At 37.0% G+C, this 23303-nt stretch overlaps 1 protein-coding gene and 2 non-coding genes across 3 annotated transcripts; all 3 read right to left on the bottom strand.

Annotated features, from left to right (window-relative positions):
* Window positions 1–10028: 10028 nt before the first annotated feature.
* TRNAS-UGA (transfer RNA serine (anticodon UGA)) lies at window positions 10029–10110 on the bottom strand. The gene has a single exon. It is a non-coding gene; the product is annotated as a tRNA-Ser (tRNA).
* A 462-nt stretch (window positions 10111–10572) lies between these two features.
* Window positions 10573–10654, bottom strand: TRNAS-UGA (transfer RNA serine (anticodon UGA)). The gene has a single exon. It is a non-coding gene; the product is annotated as a tRNA-Ser (tRNA).
* Window positions 10655–17271: 6617 nt separating this feature from the next.
* Window positions 17272–18673, bottom strand: LOC149010999 (uncharacterized). The gene is made up of 2 exons (XM_089162538.1): window positions 18551–18673; window positions 17272–17670 (listed from the first exon to the last, which is right to left on the bottom strand). Exons 1-2 carry the CDS (start codon window positions 18671–18673, stop codon window positions 17272–17274), a joined length of 522 nt encoding a protein of 173 aa, XP_089018664.1.
* Between the last annotated feature and the right edge of the window lie 4630 nt (window positions 18674–23303).

The raw sequence follows: 23303 nt of genomic DNA, 5'->3' as shown, positions 1-23303 counted from the left end.
ATGAGATAAATCCATAAGACTTTATTTCTTAAAAATAAAAAATAACTAAATCTCAAATAAGGAATTTTGGTCTCTATAAATATAAAATATTATTAAAAAAACAATTTTTTGGTAAAAGGGGGGAGAGAGTTTCTATTTTTTTGTTTTTTAATTACCTTTTAAGAATTTATCAAATTATGCCATATTTCGTTATTTATTAAGAAAATAACATATCTTAAAAAATCTCAAGATTCCTAGCTCAAACTTATATTAGAATAGTATGATATGATATGATAAAAATTGATTCTTATGGTAGAATATTAGAGATTGGATCAATTGATATAAAAAGGGATTTTTTCGGTAAAAAGGGCTAGAGTTTTATTTTTTTGTTTTTTAATTATCTTTTAAGAATTTACCAAATTGTACCATATTTCATTATTTATTAAGAAAATAACATATCTTAAAAATCTTCAGATTCCTATCTCAAACTATATTTGAATACTATGATAAGATATGATAGAAATTGATGTTTTTTGGTAGAATATTAGAGATTGGATCAATTGATATAAAAGGATGGTGGAATTTAATAAAAAATTTCTTTATTAAGGATTAAATCCATTCATTAGATTTAAAATAACAATATTTATAAGTTATTTTTGTATAATATCTAATTTGAACAAAATTTTCTTTATTAAAGATTGATATAAGAGAACGAAATTAGTGGGAGGAAATTCTCTTTCCAAATTTTCATTTTAATTTAATTTATAAATTAAAAGAAATGAAAAATTACAAAGGGTACCAACGATTTGTAAGGAAAAATAAAAAAAGATAAGAAAATTAATGGGCAAAATATGACATTTGAATAAAAATAAGGGATACAATAGTTAAAGAAAAGATTTGGGACAAAAGAGGAGTACATGCTTTTATATATACTAGAGAAGTACTAACACGTACAAATGCACATAGCCATACAAGAGAGAGAAAAGAAATTCAAATAAAAAAAGAAAAAAATCTAAAAATAAAAGTTTTTTGTAGTAAGAAAGAAAAAATAATTAACCAAAAAGAAAAATCAAGCTTTGGGGTGATGGTAATAAAGTGAAACTTTTGAAAATGGAATAAGAATACATAGAAAATAAGTACAAGAAAAAATATTCAGAAGTTCAAAAAAAAAAAAAAAAAAATGGAAAATATCTTTGAATTTTGCACATAAATAGGAATTCAATTATTTCTTTTTATTAGTTTTATGTTTTTCTTTTCCCTAAACTATGTTGTGCAATCAATGCCAATTTCTTTTGATCTGCATGCCTTTAGCGTTAAGGTTTTGTGCACAAATATTCATTTCCTGTAATTTATAATTTCATTGTTTGCATATTTATGTCATTGTCAAGTTTTATTTATTTATTTATTTATTTATTTATTTTTATTTGGCCGTTGTCAACCAGTCATAATGACTAAGGGCCCACATGGGGCAAGGAAAGGTGTGGTAGGGATAGAGGTTAGAACCCATGACCTCAGTATGCAAAGCTTTTAAAAATTGAATTGTCTGCTTAAAAAATTCATTATTTAAACAATTTAATATGTTTAATCCAAAGAGATATAGAATTGACTATTAGGATTCGGAATTTCCTCGTACATTAGAATTTCATATCAACTCAACAAATAACCTTAGTTAATGGGCAAGATTTATGCAAGACTGCATATATGAATAGGACTAAGGTATATCGGGCTCATGGGATTCTCAAAATCTAAAACAATTAATGCATAAACACTTAAGCAACGGAATCTTCAATGACAAGCTTTTCCCAAGTAGACAATCTTAGTCTTCTTGTTTGTACAATTTATGAAGGAGAATCATCTTGTCTCATTCTCAAAGTTACTATGCAAAACTGTAATTGGTTCAATGATTCAGTTGTTTAATGCAAAGTACACTATTGCTTCAAGAAACACATTATTTTTGTATCCGAATAACAATTAATTTAATGTAATAAACGATAAGAGGAAGCACCCACCCCGCGGGGAGCACGGGCCCCCGACGGGCGACCACACAAACGGGGGCCCACGGGAAAATTTAAATTGTTTTTGGTTTTCCAAAGTGTTTTCACCGGGGCCCCACGCTTTGTGGGTCGAAACCGCGGGGGCTGATCCGGACTCTATATGAACGTATTAGTTGTATTAGTTTAACGGGTTTCAAATGGTATGGTAGTTTAATTTAAAATTGCATAGGATGATTGTTTCAAAAGGCTGATTTGAATCTTCTAACCTGGTAGAGTGATATTCATTGCTAATTTGGTAAATGATTTGTTCTTACTTGATTCTTTCTAATTAATGGCCGATATTTCGTAATCTTAGTGTTGTGGGGAAATATGGTCCCGATCATCCCCCTGGGAGAGAGGCACCCCCACCGGGGAGAGGCACCCCCACCGGGAGAGATGCACCCCCTCGGGCTGGTGCACTCTTCCCCTCATAAAGGGTCCCGAGTGCCTCACTCGGGACGGATGCCTCCCTCTTTTTGTCATCTGGTTCTTCCTTGAAGAAGGTCCCGAGGACCTAGTCGGGAGAGACACCTCCCATGAGGGATGGCCACTCTTCCCTAAAGAAGGTCCCGAGGGCCCATTCGGGAGAGACACCTCCATCTTGGTAGGTCATTTCTTCGTTGGAGAAGTGCCACACTGGGAGAAATATCCAACTTAGCATTTCTCGGAAGACCTCTTGACTAAGTCAAGAAGAGTTAGTTACGCAAAACACTCAGCATATCTATTCCGAGAAGGGGAGGTGAGTCGCATAACGGCGATATCGGGTGCGACAAAGAAGGAGCCGTATTCCACTACTCCACCACTCCTCAACATCGATCCGGAATCTAAGGAATCACCGCCTCAAGGTAACCTATATAAACCTACCCCAACATGGAGAAAGGTAACGAGAACTCACCGAGTACTACTCATTACGTCTTGAGAACCTCTCAAGAACCATAGTACCAGGCGATTGAGCGCGGAGGCGGTTCCCCCAAACAGGCCGGACCATTCTGCTTTCTTTGTGTGGCAGTATCCCCGTATTCCAACTTGGTTGGAGAGCCAAGGTGGCATCTCAATATCCGGCCTCGAAGAAGTCTAGACGCACAATTAGCATTGCATGTGCCGATATAGTATTATACTTTTTGATCACATGCTTCACAGTTCTATTTGTTACAATGGTGAAACATGAAAAACCAAAATTGGTTAGATCTCTAAGGGCAGACAGAACCGAGAGAAACCCGGATCAGAAGAGAATAACCATTGGGAAAACGAGATAGGGCGGAGATTCAAAAAGAAACGCACACAAAACAGCGATCAAATAGTTAGGTGAAGTTATTCCACAACCAAACATTTAATTTTATAAATTATGACTCCTAAATTTGAATCTCTAGTATTTGAATCCCGACACGCCCTAAAGGACTAATTGGTGTAAATTTTGTCTCCAGTATAATCAAAGTTGCTGGAGTAAAAGAATGGATATATGTTTCCCAATTAAATGCTTGTAAAACTACAATTGAAAAGGAAAATACCTTATTCTATTGTCTCAAGTGACTTATTTTGATGGCATTGGTAAAAAACACCTTTAAATAAACACCTTCGTACTGCATGTCATCTGCCATAAGATGTCTTACGATCCACGTATTGCAAATAAAATAGATTCCCCTCCGTATGCAATAAAGTGTGTTATGATCCATATATTGCAATTAAAAGGGATTCCAACTCTATATGAATGGGGTGGCTTTTAGTTCCCAAGCAAGAAAGAAATGCTTTGGCCTTGTATTTTGTAAGCAAAAATCCTAAATTTGATATATGAAATAAATGCAATACTAACTTGGCCAAACAAATAGTTGAAATTGTAGGAAGTGCAGCAGACACCACTCTGGCTTTGAAGAACAACAAGGGCAGCACCTCGGGCAGGGCGCCAACCGCCCCAGATGCGCGTGTCCTATTTAAATCATACCCGTTCAATCATTATCTACCTTATTCTTCTTTAAACCGTTAACAATGAACACGGTTTGGTTGAGTGAACCGACTTGTTCAAACCAAATCGGATCATCTTGTACTCATTTTTAAAAAAATTACTGTAAACCTAACTCAGCATCATCTTCTATCTTAGCAAGAACTCCGGTGAATGAGTGCGAACACGACGGTGACGATAACGGACACAATGACTAGCTATGAACTCGTTCAATGTTTTGTCTTGATCTACTTATTTTTTGATGCCAAAACTTCAACAAGGACCTCAAATTCATTCTCCGTGATGCACTCGACGATTCCGGCATCGAGCGCTAAGCATGCTAGGATGATCTCTGTCTCTAGGAATACCTCTCTATGTGAATGCGTGGAGATTGTCTAATTAATTTTTTTCGTGGTTTGTTTAATAGATGGCAAGAGAGCGGGTTTCTTCTCTCAGATTCGAAGGTTGTCAACAGTAGAGTGAGAAACGGACATTTGCATTAATAGAGGGTTGATTGGGCAAAAACTGGTCTTCACATTGACGCTGAAGATGATTCCCTCATTTCACGTTCTTCAGTGCCATTGCCTATTGATTCTTTCATTGAAAGGGTTGGATGATATTTTTATGAGTTACTGCTCTTGTTATAGTTCTTCCTTGAGATTGCCGCCGGAGGAATTCCTAGCCTCTCTTGAGATATATTTATTTGTTTATAAGGATTTTCATCGTGTCGTCATGATCAGTCAGTCATTCGCCGGAGTCTTCGTTTTGGCCGGCAAGCTAAGAGGGTAGAGGTGAGAGCCAAGATAAATTCAATTGAAATTGCAGGTTTTATTCCAAAGTGAGTGAAGGTTGCATCGATACGGTATATTTCTTCGATCGATTTAGGTTCGGTCCAAATAGCAAACGATGCTGATTTGGGTTATGTTTCGTTTTTTTTTTTTTTTTTGTTATTTTAAAAAAGTGAGTACAAGATGATCCGATTTGGTTTGAACAAGTCGGTTCACTCAACCAAACCGTGTTCATTGTTAACGGTTTACAGAAGAATAAGGTAGATAATGATTGAACGGGTATGATTTAAAATAACCCCCCCCGCGCCCAACTAACAAAACCGTTGACATTAAGTCGTAGGAAAATCTCCCAAACAATGGCTGGAGATCATAACCAAACCAAAACAAAGAAACCCCAAATAGACAAAGAAAAGAAAAAAATCCCAAGAACAACAACCAGACAGACCCTCCTATTAATTAATCCCTAGTGAAAATTTAGAAAGTCACCTAAACCACCCATTAGATGACAAAGCTAGAATTCTTTTTAAAGAGCAACAAGCAGAAGGCAATTGTTCGGGTTTTGACTGCATATAGATACACCAATGGAAGGTAATCTTGGAGAAGCAAAGAGGATTAAACATTTAAAGAAATAAATATGAGTTAAAGAAAATAAAAATCAAGGTTACCATAGACTCCACATTGTACTCGTTTCCCATTTTGGTGACTTCCATATTTACCTCAGGATTTTAAAGTTATATGATCTTCGTCTTTTTGTTTCTAAATAAATTATAGCTGATTCTTAATATAGTTTTTTTTGTTTTTGTTTTGATTTCAATGGAAGTACCAATTTTGATTTCTTTAACTTTCTTTTCTAGGTAAAATAGGGGTGGAATCTTTTTCGATTATGGTAGGAAAAGATTTTGGAGATATTTTGTCGCAAAATCTATTTTCTTTCTTAAATTACAGGTTAATAATAAGTAAAATATTTTAAATTTCAAAATAAAAATAAGATGAATAAGTAACAATGATATAACAAAAGAAGAGGAAAATAGAGAAGGAATTTCTGTAGGTAAACATTAGGAAAAGATTCCAAAAATAATTTGATTTTTTATACTTTATTTTTCAGCTTGTAATTACTGATTTGTAATTTTTGTAAAATTCATGTAGTATATGCTTACACAAGATTTTTGTAATGCATATCTTAAATAATGACCATATTTAGCATTTTATCAATATTTCATATTGCATTTTTAAAAAATACCATATTGTATCATATTTCATTACTTTATTAGGAAATAAGTATAATATAATAAAAGGAAATGAAGTCTTTTTGATTTGGGAGATGATTAGATTTGGATAGCCAAAATAGGAATGAAAATCGTGGAGGAAAAGTTTAAATTTAGGAGAAGATTTTATTTTGGTCTTTTATTTTTTATATAAAGGTTTTTTTTCTTTTTTTTTTTTTTTGGGTTTGTCAAACCCGGTGGTTCGACTGGTCACACCTAGCTGTGGTGGGTGAGTCTCCAAGCGAGGATTTTTTACATCTACAAGGATTCGATACCGGAACCTTGCTTAAGCAAACCAAGCTGCTTACCACTTGGACCAACCCCGTTGGTATAAAGGTATCTCTTAATTAATAACAAAAACGTCATAAATATCCAATAAAAAAATAGATAATAGAAAACTAACAATATTTCGAAGAAAAAGAAGGACATGGAAAGTGTTGTCATGAAAAGGACCTTATTTCTATCATTTCAAATTGTGATAAATTCATAAGACCTTATTTCTTAAAATAGGAAATTGTATTGTATTCATCATTTTATTAATATAAAAATGTATCAAAAAAATATCAAGATTCTTATCTCAAACCATATTCTATTATCATTTAGAAATATAGAAGTAATATAATAAAAAGAAATGAAAAAAAGTTTTAAAGAGATGATTAGATTCTCATAGAAAAAATGGAACTAGAAATTGAGAGAGAATTTAAATTTAGGAGAAATATTTTAATTATTATTACTATTATTATGATTAGTACTTCAGATAGAAGGAATGGGATAAAATTAGGAGACATTTTTTTTAGGTAATTAATCTTTTAAGAATATTCGGATAACTTTTGATTAAGAATAAAAAAGTGAAACTCAAGAATAAAAAAGTGAAACTCAAATTGCAGGATGAGATAAATTATCATTTAAAAAATAAAAATAATATAATAAAAGAAAACAGAAATCAAAGGAGGTTCAAATTTAGAAAAATATTTTATTTTTCTTATAATAGTATGATATATGATTTATAAAGAAGATCGTTTGAGATTAAAAAGAAATGTATATTGTACTCTCTTTCCTAGGAAAAATTTATTTCTCGATTTGATTTTATGCATTTAAATAAAAAATTATAAAAAGGGTACCGAGAATTTATGAGTAAAAAATAAAATAACAAAAAATATGACATTTAAATAAAAATTAAGAATACAATAATCAAGTGAAAGATTTGTGGCAAAACTGAAGTATATCATACTATTATATAAAAACATGTACTACTCTTTCGCCACAAATCTTTCACTTGACTATTATATTCTTTACTTTTATTCAAATATATTATTTTTATATTAATTTTTTTGAGTACTCTTTTTTTCGCTAAAATGATCATTATATTAAGTGAAGAAGAAATATTAAAAATACATCAATTAATATCTTATAAGGAACCAATATCTCTTACCCACAACAAATGTTGCCCCTAATACACCATTTCCTCATTGGTTCCTACTCAGATTATAAAACCACTAACTCATAAAAGGAAATCTAGGATGTCTGAGGCATCCACATCAAGTTCATTAAGGATTGAAGCTAACCAAGGAATGTTAATATCAAAAGTTCCTGTCCTAATTGCCGAATTTGCTAAAAAATTTGCCACTGTATTAGTTTTCACGATAGCAATGTGAAATCTTTCAATCTATAGTCAGCAAATATTCCTATAACTCTCTTTACATATGAAAAATATACCAAGGTATTTTCTTCTGCTGTATTAAAGTCACCACAGCTTTTGAATCACTTTCTACCCAAAGCTTTGGAATTTGTAAATGCCTTGCCCAACGTAATCCATGAATGAAAGTTTCTAATTCAGCTTCAAAGTTGGTTTTAATATCTAAAAAAATACTGAAATTGAAAACCACCACAGAAACTTCATTTCGAAATACTCCTCCACTGCCAGATTTTTTCTGGATTGCCTAAAGAAGACTCATCAACATTTAGTTTTACCCATCTTGCAACAGGAGGACACAAACAAATATCTTGTGGAGGAGCAACACTAATCTTGGTAAAGCCTATGAACATCAAAGAAGGAGGTATGATAATACAGTTTCTCAAATATAAATGAATTGAGTTAAGAAGCATTCAATAAGTGTATAAGAGTGGGAAGAATCATAAGAAATCTCAAGTTGAAATTATTGTAGACGATTTGATGAGAGAGATAATATCCAACTATCTATCTCTAAGCAACAGTGCAAATACGAATTACTGATCTTGAATGTTAGAATTGGACCTCTATGAACTGAAAGAACATGACTTCCAATTCTCACAAGCTTTTGATGAAGATCAACATAAATTGAATCTATATAATCCTAGAGAAAATCTTGTTTATCATCATCAAAGAACTCATCTAGAATAGGTGTCAATTGATTATGAAATATAAGATGTGGAAAAGAAGTCCATTTGTTTCTCCATATGGTTGATAGAACAGAAGTCCTCGCCGCGTCTCTATACAAACCTGTAAAGATGTTCTCTAGGATTTGCTCTGGAAGATTGATCAACGTGTCTCGAGTTGAAAGAAGAGCCATTTTCAGCCTTCATGAGTACTCTTATTGAACCTGCAGATTCCTAATAAGTGTAAGAGACATGCATCACAAGAAGCAACAACAGATTGCGTGAGACTTCAAAATGACCGTCTTTATTCAATAGATTGAGAAATCTCTATGCAATACATCAACGTATGAAGACAATATTTAATTTGTAGAGAAATTAAGAGACATGGAGAAGATAGTGAGGTAAACTTACCAGAAAGAGACACTGGAAATCAGCTACCCTGAAAGTTTTTCTATTGGTTTAACAAAAGACTTTGTATATAGCAGCTCTCTCTAGTTTCCACCCTTCCAGCTTCCCTTCCAACATCACAAGGTTGAACTTACTCGCTTACTCCACTTCCAACTTTTAAACGATTAATTATTCTTGAGCTTTCGATATTGAAATTTCCACCAGTCTCAACTTCCAATTAAGTGATTTAATTCCTCTCTTTAGTGCCCACTGGACTGAAGGGGGGCCTTGGACTTCCTCCTCTATTATGGTGAAGCAAGGAACCATTTCAAAACCGTCTCACCAAAACCTAGATTAATTCATCCTAGTATTTAATTTAAACAGTTTCTAAGTTGGTAAAGACTCATTAAGAAAAAAAGATTCAATGGGCCAAGGCAAATCGTTGTGTAACCCACAATTGTAACTATTAATTATATTTGTGAATGGAAATTACAATTTCATAATAAATTCGTACCTCTATCTCTCCACACTTCCTCCTCTCGTGTTTCCATCCTCTGGGTTTATAGACCACAGTCCTTATGACTTGTTCAATAACCAAGAAAGAAAGAAAAGAAATATATTCAAAAAATTTGAAGTTAAAAATATGATTCTTAGTACTATACGTATAAATACATGTCAACCAAGTACACTATTTTCTTCTCCTTTAACATTTATAGTATTTCTAATGAAACAAGATTCATTTAATTTTTTTTTCTTATCTGTTTCTGAATTTGTCTGTGGACAACTTAGAATTAAATGGGAACCACAGCATCAGGGGGCAGTTGAGACCTGAAGCAAACCCAGAGAGTCAAACATGGATTTTGCTTTCCATGTCGCTTTGCTGTTTGAATACTTACAAGAACACGCCTTACCTACCGGTCTAATCTTCCTTTGCCCTACTGGTTTGGTTTAAGGTCGTCTCATGGTTCATAATAAACCAATAATACTATATTGGTTCAGACAAAATCAATTCGGAATCCATACTGATATCGTATCCATAGGATTTTCGTTCGTACCTGTGTGGATATCTCCTGAGTAGGCATAGAAATTCGGCACATAGAATTGTTAAAACACACACCACGAAATAGCTAATCGAAAAGAAACAAAAATGAAAACATAGAGATTTGACGTGGTTCACACACTGATGTGGTATGCTACATCAAAGAAAAAGAGCTTTTCCATTATGTAGAGAAATAACAAAAAGAGATCTCAAAACCAATCGCCAAGAACAATGTCAGATGAAAACCGTCGACAGCAGGGTTCGAACCTGCGCGGGCGAAGCCCAATAGATTTCAAGTCTATCTCCTTAACCACTCGGACATATCGACAAGGTTGTGTGTGCTTCGGTTCAGGTTCCCATATATATATACTAGTAATGATACACATGCACATGCGATGTGTCTTGGAATATGATTGAATTTTTTTTTCTTTCTTTGAGTTGAATTTAAGTCTAAAACTTATATGTTTTCGTCATTCTATATATAACGATTTTAATTAAATGAATATCAATGATTTCAATGATTTTAATGGTTTTTTTTTTCTTTTTTTCTTTTAATGGACGAACTAAAAGGCTTCAAACTTTTGGGATTCTCAAGGGATTCTCAATTCGGCACATAGAATTGTTAAAACACACACCACGAAATAGCTAATCGAAAAGAAACAAAAATGAAAACACAAAGAGATTTGGCGTGGTATGCTACATCAAAGAAAAAGAGTTTTTCCATTATGTAGAGAAATAACAAAAAAAAAGATCTCAAAACCAATCTCCAAGAACAATGTCAGATTAAAACCGTCGACAGCAGGGTTCGAACCTGCGCGGGCGAAGCCCAATAGATTTCAAGTCTATCTCCTTAACCACTCGGACATATCGACAAGGTTGTGTGTGCTTCGGGTTCCCATATATATACTAGTAATGACACAGCACAGCGTGGGTCTTGGAATATGATTGAATTTTTTTTTCTTCTTTGAGTTGAATAAGTCTAAAACTTATATGCCTATATGTAACGATTAATTAAATGTATCAGATTTCAATGATTTTAATGGTTTTTTTTTTTTTTTTTCTTAAAAGAGCGAACTAAAGGCCAACTTGGGATCTCAAGGGATCCAAACGCACAAGAAGAAAACACACACACAAGCTAACGAAAGAAACAAAATGAAACACAAAGAGATTTGGGCGGGGATGCTACATCAAAGAAATAGAGCTTTTCCAAATGGGAAAATAAAAAAAAAAAAAAAATCTCCAAGCAATGTCGGATTAAACCGTCGACATCGGGTTCGCGTGGGCGAAGCCCAATAGATTTCAAGTCTATCTCCTTAACCACTCGGACATATCGACAAGGTTGTATATACTAGTAATGATACACATGCATATGCACGTGTGGTGTGTCTTGGAATATGATTAAGTTTTTTTTTCTTTCTTTGAGTTGAATTTAAGTCTAAAACTTATATGTTTTCGTCATTCTATATATAACGATTTTAATTAAATGAATATCAATGATTTCAATGGTTTTTTTTTGTTTTTTTGTTTTTCTTTTAATGGGCGAACTAAAAGGCTTCAAACTTTTGGAATTCTCAAGGGATTCTCAAGCAAAACCTTTGAAGATCCATTTAGTAAATATATTAATTAATAAATATTATTATATTTTCCATGTATTATGATTTTAATTAAATGAATATCATTGGTTTTGATGGATTTTTTTTTTACTTTTTTCTTTTAATGGGCCAACTAAGAGTTTCAACCATTTGGGATTCTAAGAAAAACCTTTGAAGATTCAATTAATAATAAATATTATATTAATTATATTTATGAGTATTAAATTACAATTTTAGACATAATTAATTATATAATTTTAGTAAAAGTTTAGGGGTATTTTAGGAAAAACATGTAGCCATCTTCCATGAGTTCGTACTTTTATAATAGTAGTATGATAGTATGATATATATATATATATATATATATATATATATATATATATATATATATATATATGGATATATATATAGCCTAGTCCTTTGGGTATGCTTCAAAGGGTGCTTACTTGAATTAGGAAGAACTTGTTTCTACTTTTACCAGGAATACGACAAAGCTGGATTTGCCAGATATCCTCATAAGAGAGTTCAAGCTTATAATCAACTCCACAATAAGACAAAAAGAAGTATATCTTCCGTAGCTCAAAACCAAAGTTCTCCATAACATCCTGTCCGACCAAGAGACCATAGAATTGGTGACCTGAAACCTAACAACCATAATGCAGTCTCATATGCTCCAAAGTGAGAATTGAGGGCCTTGGTTTTGGTACTGTTGCTGCACAATCCTGTTTGTCCCTTCAGCCGGATGAATCTGCAAGAATGAGTTCGACCGTGGAGCTCGAGTTTTCACCTCCGACGATATAGTTAGGAATCCGAATAAGGAAGACAAGAAAGTAATGAACTATAATAATATGAATAGTGATAGTTCTATTTAGCGTACCTTTCTCTTGTGCTCCCTTACTTTTTTATAGATTTTCTACGTATGAGTTCGTCTCAAACTAAAACATTACGTGGACTACAATACGAACTTTAGTGATTGAGTCCTACTCAAATATGAGTTATTGAGTCCCAGTCGAATACTTTGTCTTTGGTTATCAATCTACTAGGATTCACTTTGTTATCCTGCCTTTACGCTTGTATAACTGACCTTGACTTGGTCTGTTCGACCTGGGTGTATCCGAACTGGTTCGACCTAGGTTTATCAACCTGGTCCGACCTGGGTTTATCTGAACTGGTTCGAGCCATTTTATTTATTCTATATCATAAGCCCCTCAGTCTATGAAGTCCGAGCTTCACATTATTCGGTCTTTAGAGATTTGATGATCGAACACTTCTGCATTTCCGACCAGCGTAACTTTAGATTTTTGGCAATTGATTTGGTGGATGTTGTTGATGATGTCATCTGACAGGTCAGTGTGCCGTAATAAGGGAAACGACGGCGCACGACTTTTGGCACGTTCTTCTTTATTGACACGTGTCCTCTCATTTATGGCATATCATAATTGATTTTTGAATTTTGAAAAACACGAATACCAACCGTTCCTCCCTCTTCATCTTGTCCATTGGATTTGAATCTTTTAAAGACAAAGTTTTTTCAGATCATTGGATGAGAACTAGTCTTGGAGACGTTGGATTGGGATTCTTTTCTAGAAGTTTGACAGCCTTCTTTTTTGGTCCTTTAGATTAGGATTTTCTGAAGAGCATAAGTATCCTTCCTCCTTTTCCCTCTTTCATTTATGGTGTCTGAGTTTTTGTTCGTGAAGAAGGTGAACAGTGGTGCCTGCATTTTTTGCTCTTCCCCTCTTTGTTGAAGCTTCTCTTGTTGATTCCTTGCACCAGTAAGTTCGTTTTTCCTTGCTGATGCTTTTTATGGTTTTCATTTCTGATTTCGTGCTTGTATTTTGAGGTTGCTTTGCATTTCTTTTTGTTTCTGCTTCTCTATTATCTGCAACTATCTCCTTAGCTTAGTTTCTTGTCTGTGATGGGTGTCAAGAAAATGGCCTCTAAGCCTTCTAGGGTTCCCCCTAGCCAACCCTCTTCTGAAAGCGAGACTATTCGTTCTGAGAATAGTGGGGCTTCCTCTTCTGGCTACAGTGACTCTGATAGTGACACCTCTGTTAATCCGACCATATCTCATGGTGCTCGTCCAAACATGCTTAATGATGAGGAGTTCAGGACTTTAATTATTCGTGCTCGGTTTAGTACTAATAGAAGAAAATGGTTAAAAAATATTTCTCCATCCGAGCTTGCCTTTGAGAGAAATCGTCCTAGGACATCCGAACACATAGACTTTGATCCTAGTAGTTCAGGTCCTAGTTTTTTTCCTTCCGAGTTGACTGAGAGTGATTTAGACCTCATCCGAGCTCGGTATAGGATACCTGATGACTTTGTGATTAGGGTCCCTTCTTTTCACGAACGTGCTCACCGACCTCCCTTGGGTGAATTCGCTGTATATGAGGATGCTTTTATTAGTGGCTTTAGATTTCCCGTACACCCAGTCTTCACAGACATTCTTAATCATTTTGGGATGTGTTTGGGGATGTTAGCGCCAAATAGTTGGCGTAGCATAATTTGTTTTTGGGGCTTCTGTAAGCAAAATGAGGTCAGTGTAATTCCGACCTTAAATTTATTCCTTGAATTCTTCATGCACAAGAAGCAAGAGCAAAATCATTGGTTTTACTTTCCAAATGAACTGCTTTCCAGTATGGATGGGAGGGTAATTTCGTTGGAACGAGCACCCTTCCTTCAAATACCAAGGGTTGGAGATCCAAGTATTTCTTCATTCGTCCTTCCTCTCCTCCGTCCTTTCCGATTTCTTGGCCCAAAAATCCAAGGGAGAATTCAAATGCCATCCCTCCCCTTTCTCGTTCCAAACAGGAAGCAAGGGATCGTATTCGGATGATCCCCACTGAAGATCGGAATTTGTTTGCTGTGAATGGATATTGTCCAGAATATCCGAATATTCTTCATCATTGGGGGTTCTTGATTGGTAAGATATGTGCCTTTTCTTTTATTTCATCCATTTTTGTTTTTATTTTTTGCAAAGTCATCTTACTCGGAATATGGTGTAGTGTTGCTCGGTGAGGAGGATTTTGAAGATGTTGCTCCCACTATGTTGCAAGTAGAGGGAAAGCATCCGACCAAGCCAGATCAAGCACCGGCTGGTACAATCTCCTCCTCAAAAGGGAAAGCCTCTCGTGTTAGGAAGGAGAAACCTTCCGACTTACCACCCCGACCATCGAAGAATGTGTCCAGTTCGGGTGTTAGCTCAGAGAGGGCTTCAGATTTTGAACCTCATCCTTCTTTAGGTGAGGAAATTTCTTTTAAAGACACCCTGAACTCAGAAGAGAGGGTTCCAAGGCCGACCAACGTCCTCCAACCAGATTGGTTGCTGGATGCTAGTTCGTCGGTGTTCAGGGGCGAACCTCGCTCTATGTCTAGAGTTGCCAATGAATGGTTGGGTGGAGCTATTCTTCCATCCGACCTGACATACCTTCAAGGGTTTGGTCATTTGCAAGCTCATAACATCACTGTGAGGTATGTGTTTGTTTCCTTCTTCTTTCTTTCTGAAGTTTATTTTCTTTACTTCATTTGTAAATCCTTTATTTCTTGGTTTACAGGATGGCTTGTGCTTTGGTCCAATCTCTGGGTCAAAGCATTAATTCTGCCAGGCAGGATTTCTTTTCCCTTCAACAGGCTGAGCAACGTAACAAGGAATTAGAGACTGAGTTATCAGCTCTAAAGTCAAATAATAAATCTTTAATTGTAAGCCGACCTTCTTAGTGAGTTGGCTAATGTGAAGGGGGCCAACGAGGCACTGGTGCAAGAAAAGTCTTCTCTTCAATCTAGTTTGGAAGAGGCCGAAGGCTCCTTGATCGGCAAGGATGCTGAGATTTCTAGTCTTCAAGCAAAATTGGAGAGCTCGGATAGTACCGTTGCTCGTTTGACCAAGCTGCTTGAGGAGAAAGCTCCTTGTGTTTTCGAAGATCTTTCTAACAAGCTCCGTCATGAAGTTATCAAGAGATGGGTCAAGACAGCTGGATGTAGAAAGTTTATGGCTAAGGTCGCTGCTCCTGGCTATGTCTATGCCCGGCGTCAGACCTATCAAGGCATTATTGGAGCTTTCAAGGATCTGGATCTGGAGAGGTTCCAAGCTTTGATTGATCCAGGGATTTATGACGACCTCAAAATCCCCCAACCAAACTGGTGTGCTAATGCTCCTAGGTTTTCGAAGCCTCAGAATGTTGAAGTGGTCAATTTTTTAGACTCAAATTGGGTTCCCATGCCTGAGGTTAGGACTCCAAAATCCTTTGCTGTCAAAGATGGATCCAACCAGAAGAAAAACGACTAGGTCTTTGTATATGTTGTTTTCCATATGTATGACCATTTTGGTCCTTCTTACAATTCTCTTTTTTGTAATCTCTGCTTGTTTGGAATAGACGTGTTTATTTTTGTTTAAGGGTTTTGGTCCTTTGATGATTCTGCCTTCCCGAACAAAAGAGTTGGTTGCTTGTAGATTTGGTAAACTTGTGATCTTTTTGTGCCTAATAAGTTTAGGTCTTTTAACGCCTAAGGATCTTAGGGCTTTTTCTGCCTAAGGAACTTAGGGCTTTTTGTGCCTAATGAGCTTAGGGCTTTTTGTGCCTTAGGAGTGTAGGGCTTTTTGTGCCTGAGGAGCTCAGGTCTTTTAGTGCCTAATAAGTTTAGGTCTTTTAATGCCTAAGGAACTTAGGTCTTTTTTATGCCTAAGGATCTTAGGGCTTTTTCTGCCTAAGGAACTTAGGGCTTTTTGTGCCTAATGAGCTTAGGGCTTTTTGTGCCTTAGGAGCGTAGGGCTTTTTGTGCTTGAGGAGCTCAGGTCTTTTAGTGCCTAAGGAGTTTAGGTCTTTTGTTTCCGACATTAGTAGGTCGGTTTTTGTTGCCTAGTGATTTCCTAGGTCTTTTGGTCGTTTGTCTAAGTATCTTAGGTCTTTTTGTGCCTAAGGATCTTAGGTCTTTTTGTGCCTAAGGAGCTTAGGTCTTTTTGATGCCTAAGGAGCTTAGGTCTTTTTGTGCCTAAGGAGCTTAGGTCTTTTTGATGCCTAAGGAGCTTAGGTCTTTTTGTGCCTAAGGAGCTTAGGTCTTTTTGATGCCTAAGGAACTTAGGTCTTTTTGTGCCTAAGGAGCTTAGGTCTTTTTGATGCCTAAGGAGCTTAGGTCTTTTTGTGCCTAAGCAGCTTAGGTCTTTTTGTGCCTAAGGATCTTAGGTCTTTTTGTGCCTAAGTATCTTAGGTCTTTTTGATGCCTAAAGAGCTTAGGTCTTTTTATGCCTAAGGATCTTAGGTCTTTTTGTGCCTAAGTATCTTAGGTCTTTTTGATGCCTAAGTATCTTAGGTCTTTTTGTGCCTAAGGATCTTAGGTCTTTTTGTGCCTAAGTATCTTAAGTCTTTTTGATGCCTAAGGAGCTTAGGTCTTTTTGTGCCTAAGTATCTTAGGTCCTTTTGATGCCTAAGGAGCTTAGATATTTTTGATGCCTAAGTATCTTAGGTCTTTTTGATGTTCGATTCCTGTCTCTACTCCCCGATCATCTTAGCTCTGTATTTTGATTTGAGCTATGATGATATGTTTTGGAAATGCAATGGATTGGCAAAACTTCAAAAACTTTATTCAATTCCGTAAAAAATTCAAAGTGTCTAAATCGAAGACTATGACATGAATGTCTAAAAATAAAAAGGGACTAGGATTTTAGAAAATTTGATGAGGGGTATATACTATACTATTTATAGTATTTCCTCAAGTTGTTCGAGTTCCAGGTCTGAGGTATTAGTTGCTCGGTTTCTGAATCTCGCAGATTGTATGCTCCAGGGGCAACCTGTTGTACTACAATGTATGGTCCTTCCCAGTTCGGAGCTAGCTTTCCTTGATTTTGTGGGATTAGAAGTAGACAATTTTCGGAGGACTAGATCTCCAGGGAGATATTGTCATGGTTTAATCTTCGCATTGTAATATGTCGCAATGCGTCTTTGATATTCTTTCAGACGATACTGTGCTTTATCCCTGATTTCTTCAATGAAATCTATGCTTGTCCTCATTCCTTCAATGTTTGCTTCTTCATTGAATTCTTCTTCTCTGATAGATCCGACTTTAACTTCCATGGGAATCTGAGCTTCGCTTCCATACGCTAGTCGGAATGGTGATTCGCTGGTGGTCGTTCTAGTAGTAGTTTGATAAGACCAAAGAACTTTAGGAAGCTCCTCTACCCATCTGCCTTTGGATTGATCCAATCTTTTCTTCAATCCTTCGAGCATTGATCTGTTGGTAACTTCTACTTGACCATTACTTTGTGGATATGCTATAGAAGACCAACGATGTTTAATACCCTGCTCTTTACAAAATCGTTCAAACTTAGAATTTTTTGAACTGTTTGCTGTGGTCGGTGACAATGATCTTTGGGATACCATACTGATACATGATATTATGTGTGACGAACTTTTTCATCTGGTCGGTAATAATGGATGCCAGAGCTTCGGCATCAACCCATTTAGTGAAGTAGTCTATCGCCACTACCAGGTATTCTCTGCTTCCTGTCGCCTTTGGTAATTTTCCTACCAGGTCTATTCCCCATCTATAGAAGGGAATTGGAGAGAGTGTTGATGTTAAGGGCATTGTAGGGGCATGAGGTATGTTGGCATGTACCTGGCATTTGTCACACTTTCGAACGTATGTTTTTGCATCTTCTTGTAGTGTGGGCCAATAATACCCCTGCCTTATTACCTTGTCTGCTAGCACTCTAGCTCTTATATGACTTCCACAGGTTCCTTCATGAATTTCCTTTAAGATGAGAGCTGCTTCCGGAGCCTCTACGCATCGTAATAATGGTCGGGTCAGAGACTTTTTATACAACTTGTCATTTCTGATAGTGTATCTGGCTGCTCTCTGCTTTATAGTTCTAGCTTCTTTCAAATCTTCTTGTATTAAGTCATTTTCCAGATAATGGACTATGGGAGTCATCCAACCCTGCTTGGTTTGCACGTGCATCTAGTCGATTAAGTTTATGCTCGGAAATTGAAGCTCTTCCATATATTCGACTGGTTCTGCGTCCATGTCATCCGTAGCTAATCTGGATAGAGCGTCGGCTTGCTCATTTTCTGCTCAAGGGACTTGTTTGATTTGGATGTCTTTGAAGTTTGGTCGGTACTGGTCGACCATGTTCAGATATCTATTCATCCTCTTTTCCTTTGCTTCATATAGCCCGTTTACCTGATTCACCACCAGTTGTGAGTCGCTCCTGACTTCTATGTTCTGGATATCAAGGGCTTTTGCTAGGTGAAGACCTGCAATTAATGCTTCATATTCTGCCTCTGAATTTGAAGTGTAATGCATATCGTATTTGGAAACCCCCTGGGCTATTCAGAGCAATCCTGCTCGACTTCCTTGTGCGTTACTAGATCCATCTACCGAAAGTATCCATCTGTTGATACTTTTGGAAGCAGCCTCTTCTTCTTGCGTATGCTCTGGTTCTGATGTTTCGAGGATGAAATCAGCAAGGACCTAAGCTCTAATAGCTGGTCGTGGTCGGAACTCGATTTGATGTTCGCTTAACTCAATTGCCCACGATACTAGTCTTCCGGCCATATCAGGCCGGTGTAGTATTTTCTTTAGAGGAAAGTTTGTCAATACTGCAATAGGATGTGATTGAAAATATGGTCTTAGCTTTCTGGCTGCTACGACCAGGGCCAAAGCTTGCTTGTCTACCTCTGGATATCTTGTTTCAGCATCAAGGAGTACATGGCTCACGTAGTAGACAGGGGTTTGTTGTTTTTCTTCCTCTTGTACGAGCACCGCACTAACGGCTATAGGTGATGTGGCCAAGTAGACGATCAATTCTTTTCCAGTGGTCGGTCGTACAAGTAAGGGTGGGGTACCCAGCTTCTCTTTTAGTTGTTCGAAAGCCTGCTGACATTCTTTGCTCCATTATGGTACTCCCTTTTTGGTTATATTCTTCAGACTTTGAAAGAAAGGGAAACACCTTTCCCCTAATTGGGCAATGAATCTGTTTAAAGCTGCAACCCGACTAGTGAGACTCTGAATTTCTTTGATGCTTTTTTGTGGTTTCATCTCCTGTATGGCCTTAATCTTTTCTGGGTTGGCTTCTATCCCTCTTTGGGATACCATAAACCCCAAGAACTTTCCTGATGATACCCCAAAAGCACACTTTTCTGGGTTGAGCTTCATTTTGTATGTGCAAAGTATGTCAAATACCTCTGCTAGATCTTGGAGGTGGTCGGAGTGAGATGTGCTTTTGACCAACATATCATCAACATACACCTCCATGTTTTTGCCTATTTGGTGCTCGAATATTTTGTTAACTGCTTTTTGATAAGTTGTTCCTGCATTTTTCAAACCGAAGGGCATTACTTTGTAGTAATAACTATCCCTATCGGTCATGAATGCTGTATGCTTTTAATCATCTGGATTCATCAGAATTTGATTATACCCCGAGTAGGCATCCATGAGACTCAGCATCTTGTGATTTGCAGTTGCATCAATTAGTAGATCTATCCTTGGCAAAGGATAACTGTAATATCCAGCCCTATTCTAACCTTGACCCTGACCCGGATCCACTGTTGTATTCAGGTCCGAGGACCCGAAGCGGTGGAAGAAGAGATTTATGGACCATTCTGATTGATGATCATGATTTGGAGACCGAGCCCATGGACATTGACAATGATACCCTTGCTTAAATGCATTGTTAGTGTTTAAGGAAAGTCTGCACATCGGAGAAGATTAATATGGTTGATGTACCAAATGACCTCCTGTGCACAATCCGAAGGTATTCCCCGAAACTAGACTTCTTGATTGAATTGTGGAAGAAAACCTCACTCAATTTGACCTTGTATAGCCTTTCAAATCCCTACTTGAAGTTGCTGTTCTAAACCTGAGTTTTCTGCTGAAAACATTTTGGTCGATCATTTTGGTCGATACCATCGACCAAGGACCATCGACCAAAATGTCCCAGTCTGCCAAGTTAATGATTCCATGGAATATTCCTTTTCTATTTAATATGACCTCGAGCCTTGAGCCTTTTGCAATCATTTTTCTCACCTGGGAACGTGGGGAGAGCTTCCCAAAGCAGCTCCTTGGTTAGTGTGAAGGGTATCTCATCAAAGACACTTAGTTTATCATTAATTCTTGTCTTCATCTTCCACACTAAGGTATGACTCTTCATTCCACTCTCTACCCTACCATTTTCTACTCTTTTCTATTGTCATCTTGCTGATGGGACATTTGGAATGGTGCTGCAACCTTGCAACCACCACTCCAAATGCCTACTCATGCTCAATCCATGATCCCCTTAGCCATTCATTGATGCTAATGCTTATATCTCATGCCTAGTATATGTATTCCATGATTTACCTATTAACATCATACCATTTGATATCAAACTGAGCTATAGAGTGTATTATGTTCATGTTTAACATTGCCATATGATTCCAATCGAATTTCTATTAGTTCCTCTAGCTATTGCATGCTATTCCTCACCAATGCAATCAATTCCAACTCATGCCATGATGTTTATCACTTGAACTTGATAGCTCAAATTGGGGCTTTTTAATTAGACATTGGATTGGGTTAATTCCTTGATTTATAGTGTCCTACTACTGTTGTTAAGTATGCCTCCAAGTTTCAGATTGATCCGAACACCGGAAGACTCATTTCGGACCAAAATCCCCAAAATCCACTATTCTGCCCGAGGACTATTTTGGTCGATCATTTTGGTCGATACCATTGACCAAAGTTGTTGCTTGACAAAACAACCTTGGTCGATTTTGACTCAAATGACATCCGATCTTCCCGACTTCTTTTCTAACTTATTATTGATGTTTGTTTAGGGCCTTAACAATTCTATTGGACTATTTTTGGTATTCTCAATTCATCATCAACCTATCCAAGGTAAGGATGGTTATATCCATAAACATATAAGTCATCAAATATTGAACTGTGCTTTATTCAAAGAATGAAATCCCTAAATTTCTTTCAATCATTATGATATTGTTACGTATGTGTTAGAACAGTAACATTTAAATCTTTATACATTTGTTGTGTTACTTTATCATTTTGATTTGCTTATGTTTATAATGATTCGTTTCAATATCATGATTTGATTTCTATTATGAATATGCATTGGATGCATGAGAAATGATGAGATTTGATGTGTGATTGCTTACGTATGACTTGGGATTGGAGGGTGTCCTACTGACACTTCTGTCCTTGGGCATCGGAGGGAATAGTATGGGATGTTCTCCGATGGTGCCTATCGACACTCTCCCGAGTTATTGGATGACATACATAGGATTGTCTAGTTGTGTGGCTAGGTTCATCCTTGTCGTGTCAGACCCGAATCGGAAGGGCATTGAGACCGAACAACCCGTGGTAATGTATGGTTGGATGGGCGCTCTAGGCCGGTAGCCAATCCGGTAGGGGACATAAACCATGCTATGGATACTTGAAAGGGGCCATTTATTGGTAGAGTTGCATATGGATAGACTTGGGCTCACGGGCGCTCAAGACCGGTAACCAATCCGTGAGAGGACGTGAGAGCTTCCCGTTTACTATATGTGGATGACCAATAGGGTTGATGAGTCCTAAATCCGGGATTTCTCTGACTCTAGTGTGAAGGATACCGGAAAGGATCGCCGGGTGCGAGGAATGGACGTATCTGAATCGACTTGACCGATCGAGTAGATGACTTGCATTGGGCTAGGCTTTACTGTGACATGCACCAGTACTTGACCAAATGGTGATGTGAGAGAGCGGTGACCGATCCCCTTACCATGGTTTTTTATGACTTTACCGATCTTCCCCGGGCATTCCCAAGATATGGAAATGGGAGAGTGACTGACGACCCAAAGAAGTACGGTGCTATGACTCAAAGCATGTCACCTTAGAGACCAGCATTCATAGAGTTAGGCTCATATCTGCATCATATGTTCCATATCACATTGCATTATTATATGCTCTGAATGTGTATGATTTCTAATTATGGAATAACTTCCTTGCTGAGTTCTTCGAACTCATTCTTTTTGTGCAAATGTTTTAGATTACATTCCAGGTACTGAAGATTACGATGGCACCTCCTATGAGGCGGACTATGATTCCACATACTACCCTCCGGGTAGTGGCGTCGGTGAGGATTCGTATATTGGAGCCGAGGAGGATTATTATTCGCACCAGGGTTAGCCCCACAGTTGTGCGGGAGCGGCAACGCTGGGTTTACTTCATCCGTACTGTTGAGGAGACTACCATTAGTATAGAAGAAACCCTAGCATAGTGCCCCATTCCCCTGGTGTATTTGTGGAACCTTGGATTTTTTAATTAACGTGTCTTTGAATTATTCCGGTGATACTTGGATATGTAACTAACTTGATTTAATACTTTTCCGCTGCTCTGAGAGGGTGACTACCACACCTTCTCACCCTTTATGATTTTGATCATACCTTATTTATTATCTATATTCCGCACTCTGATTTAGTTAATCTTGTCTTATTCATGATATTTGATATTAGCTGTTTTTACCATTGATTATTACTGTTCATGATTGTGTTACCGTGTATGTGGGAGGCATGGACCTCAGATCATTGATCCTTGGACTGTGGATCACATCCCGGGTATTCCAAATGTGGTACCGGCTGGGTGGATGTGACAATAACAATCCTTTGGACAAGCTTTATTGAGGTCGGTATAATCCGTGCACGTCCTCCATTTTCCGCTTGCTTTTTTCACCATCACCACATTGGCCAGCCAAGTTGGGTGATCAATGGGTTTGATAAATCCAAGATAGTTTTAGCTTCGCACTTATGTTTGGATAGCCTCATGCTTGTCTAGGGAAAATTTTCTTCTTTTTTGAATTGCTGGTATTGTATGAGGGTCGATATTCAATTTGTGCTCGGCTACTCTTCTGTCTATTCCGGGCATGTCTTCGGCCAACCAGGCGAAGACGTCTGAATTTTCT

Source organism: Hakea prostrata, chromosome 7 (genome assembly GCF_041222555.1).
Source record: "Hakea prostrata isolate BN-2017 chromosome 7, UWA_Hpros_2, whole genome shotgun sequence".
In the NCBI taxonomy this organism is placed as follows: Eukaryota; Viridiplantae; Streptophyta; class Magnoliopsida; order Proteales; family Proteaceae; genus Hakea; species Hakea prostrata.
Note: the sequence above shows the minus strand (reverse complement) of the source record. Positions and strands in the feature narration are given on the sequence as shown.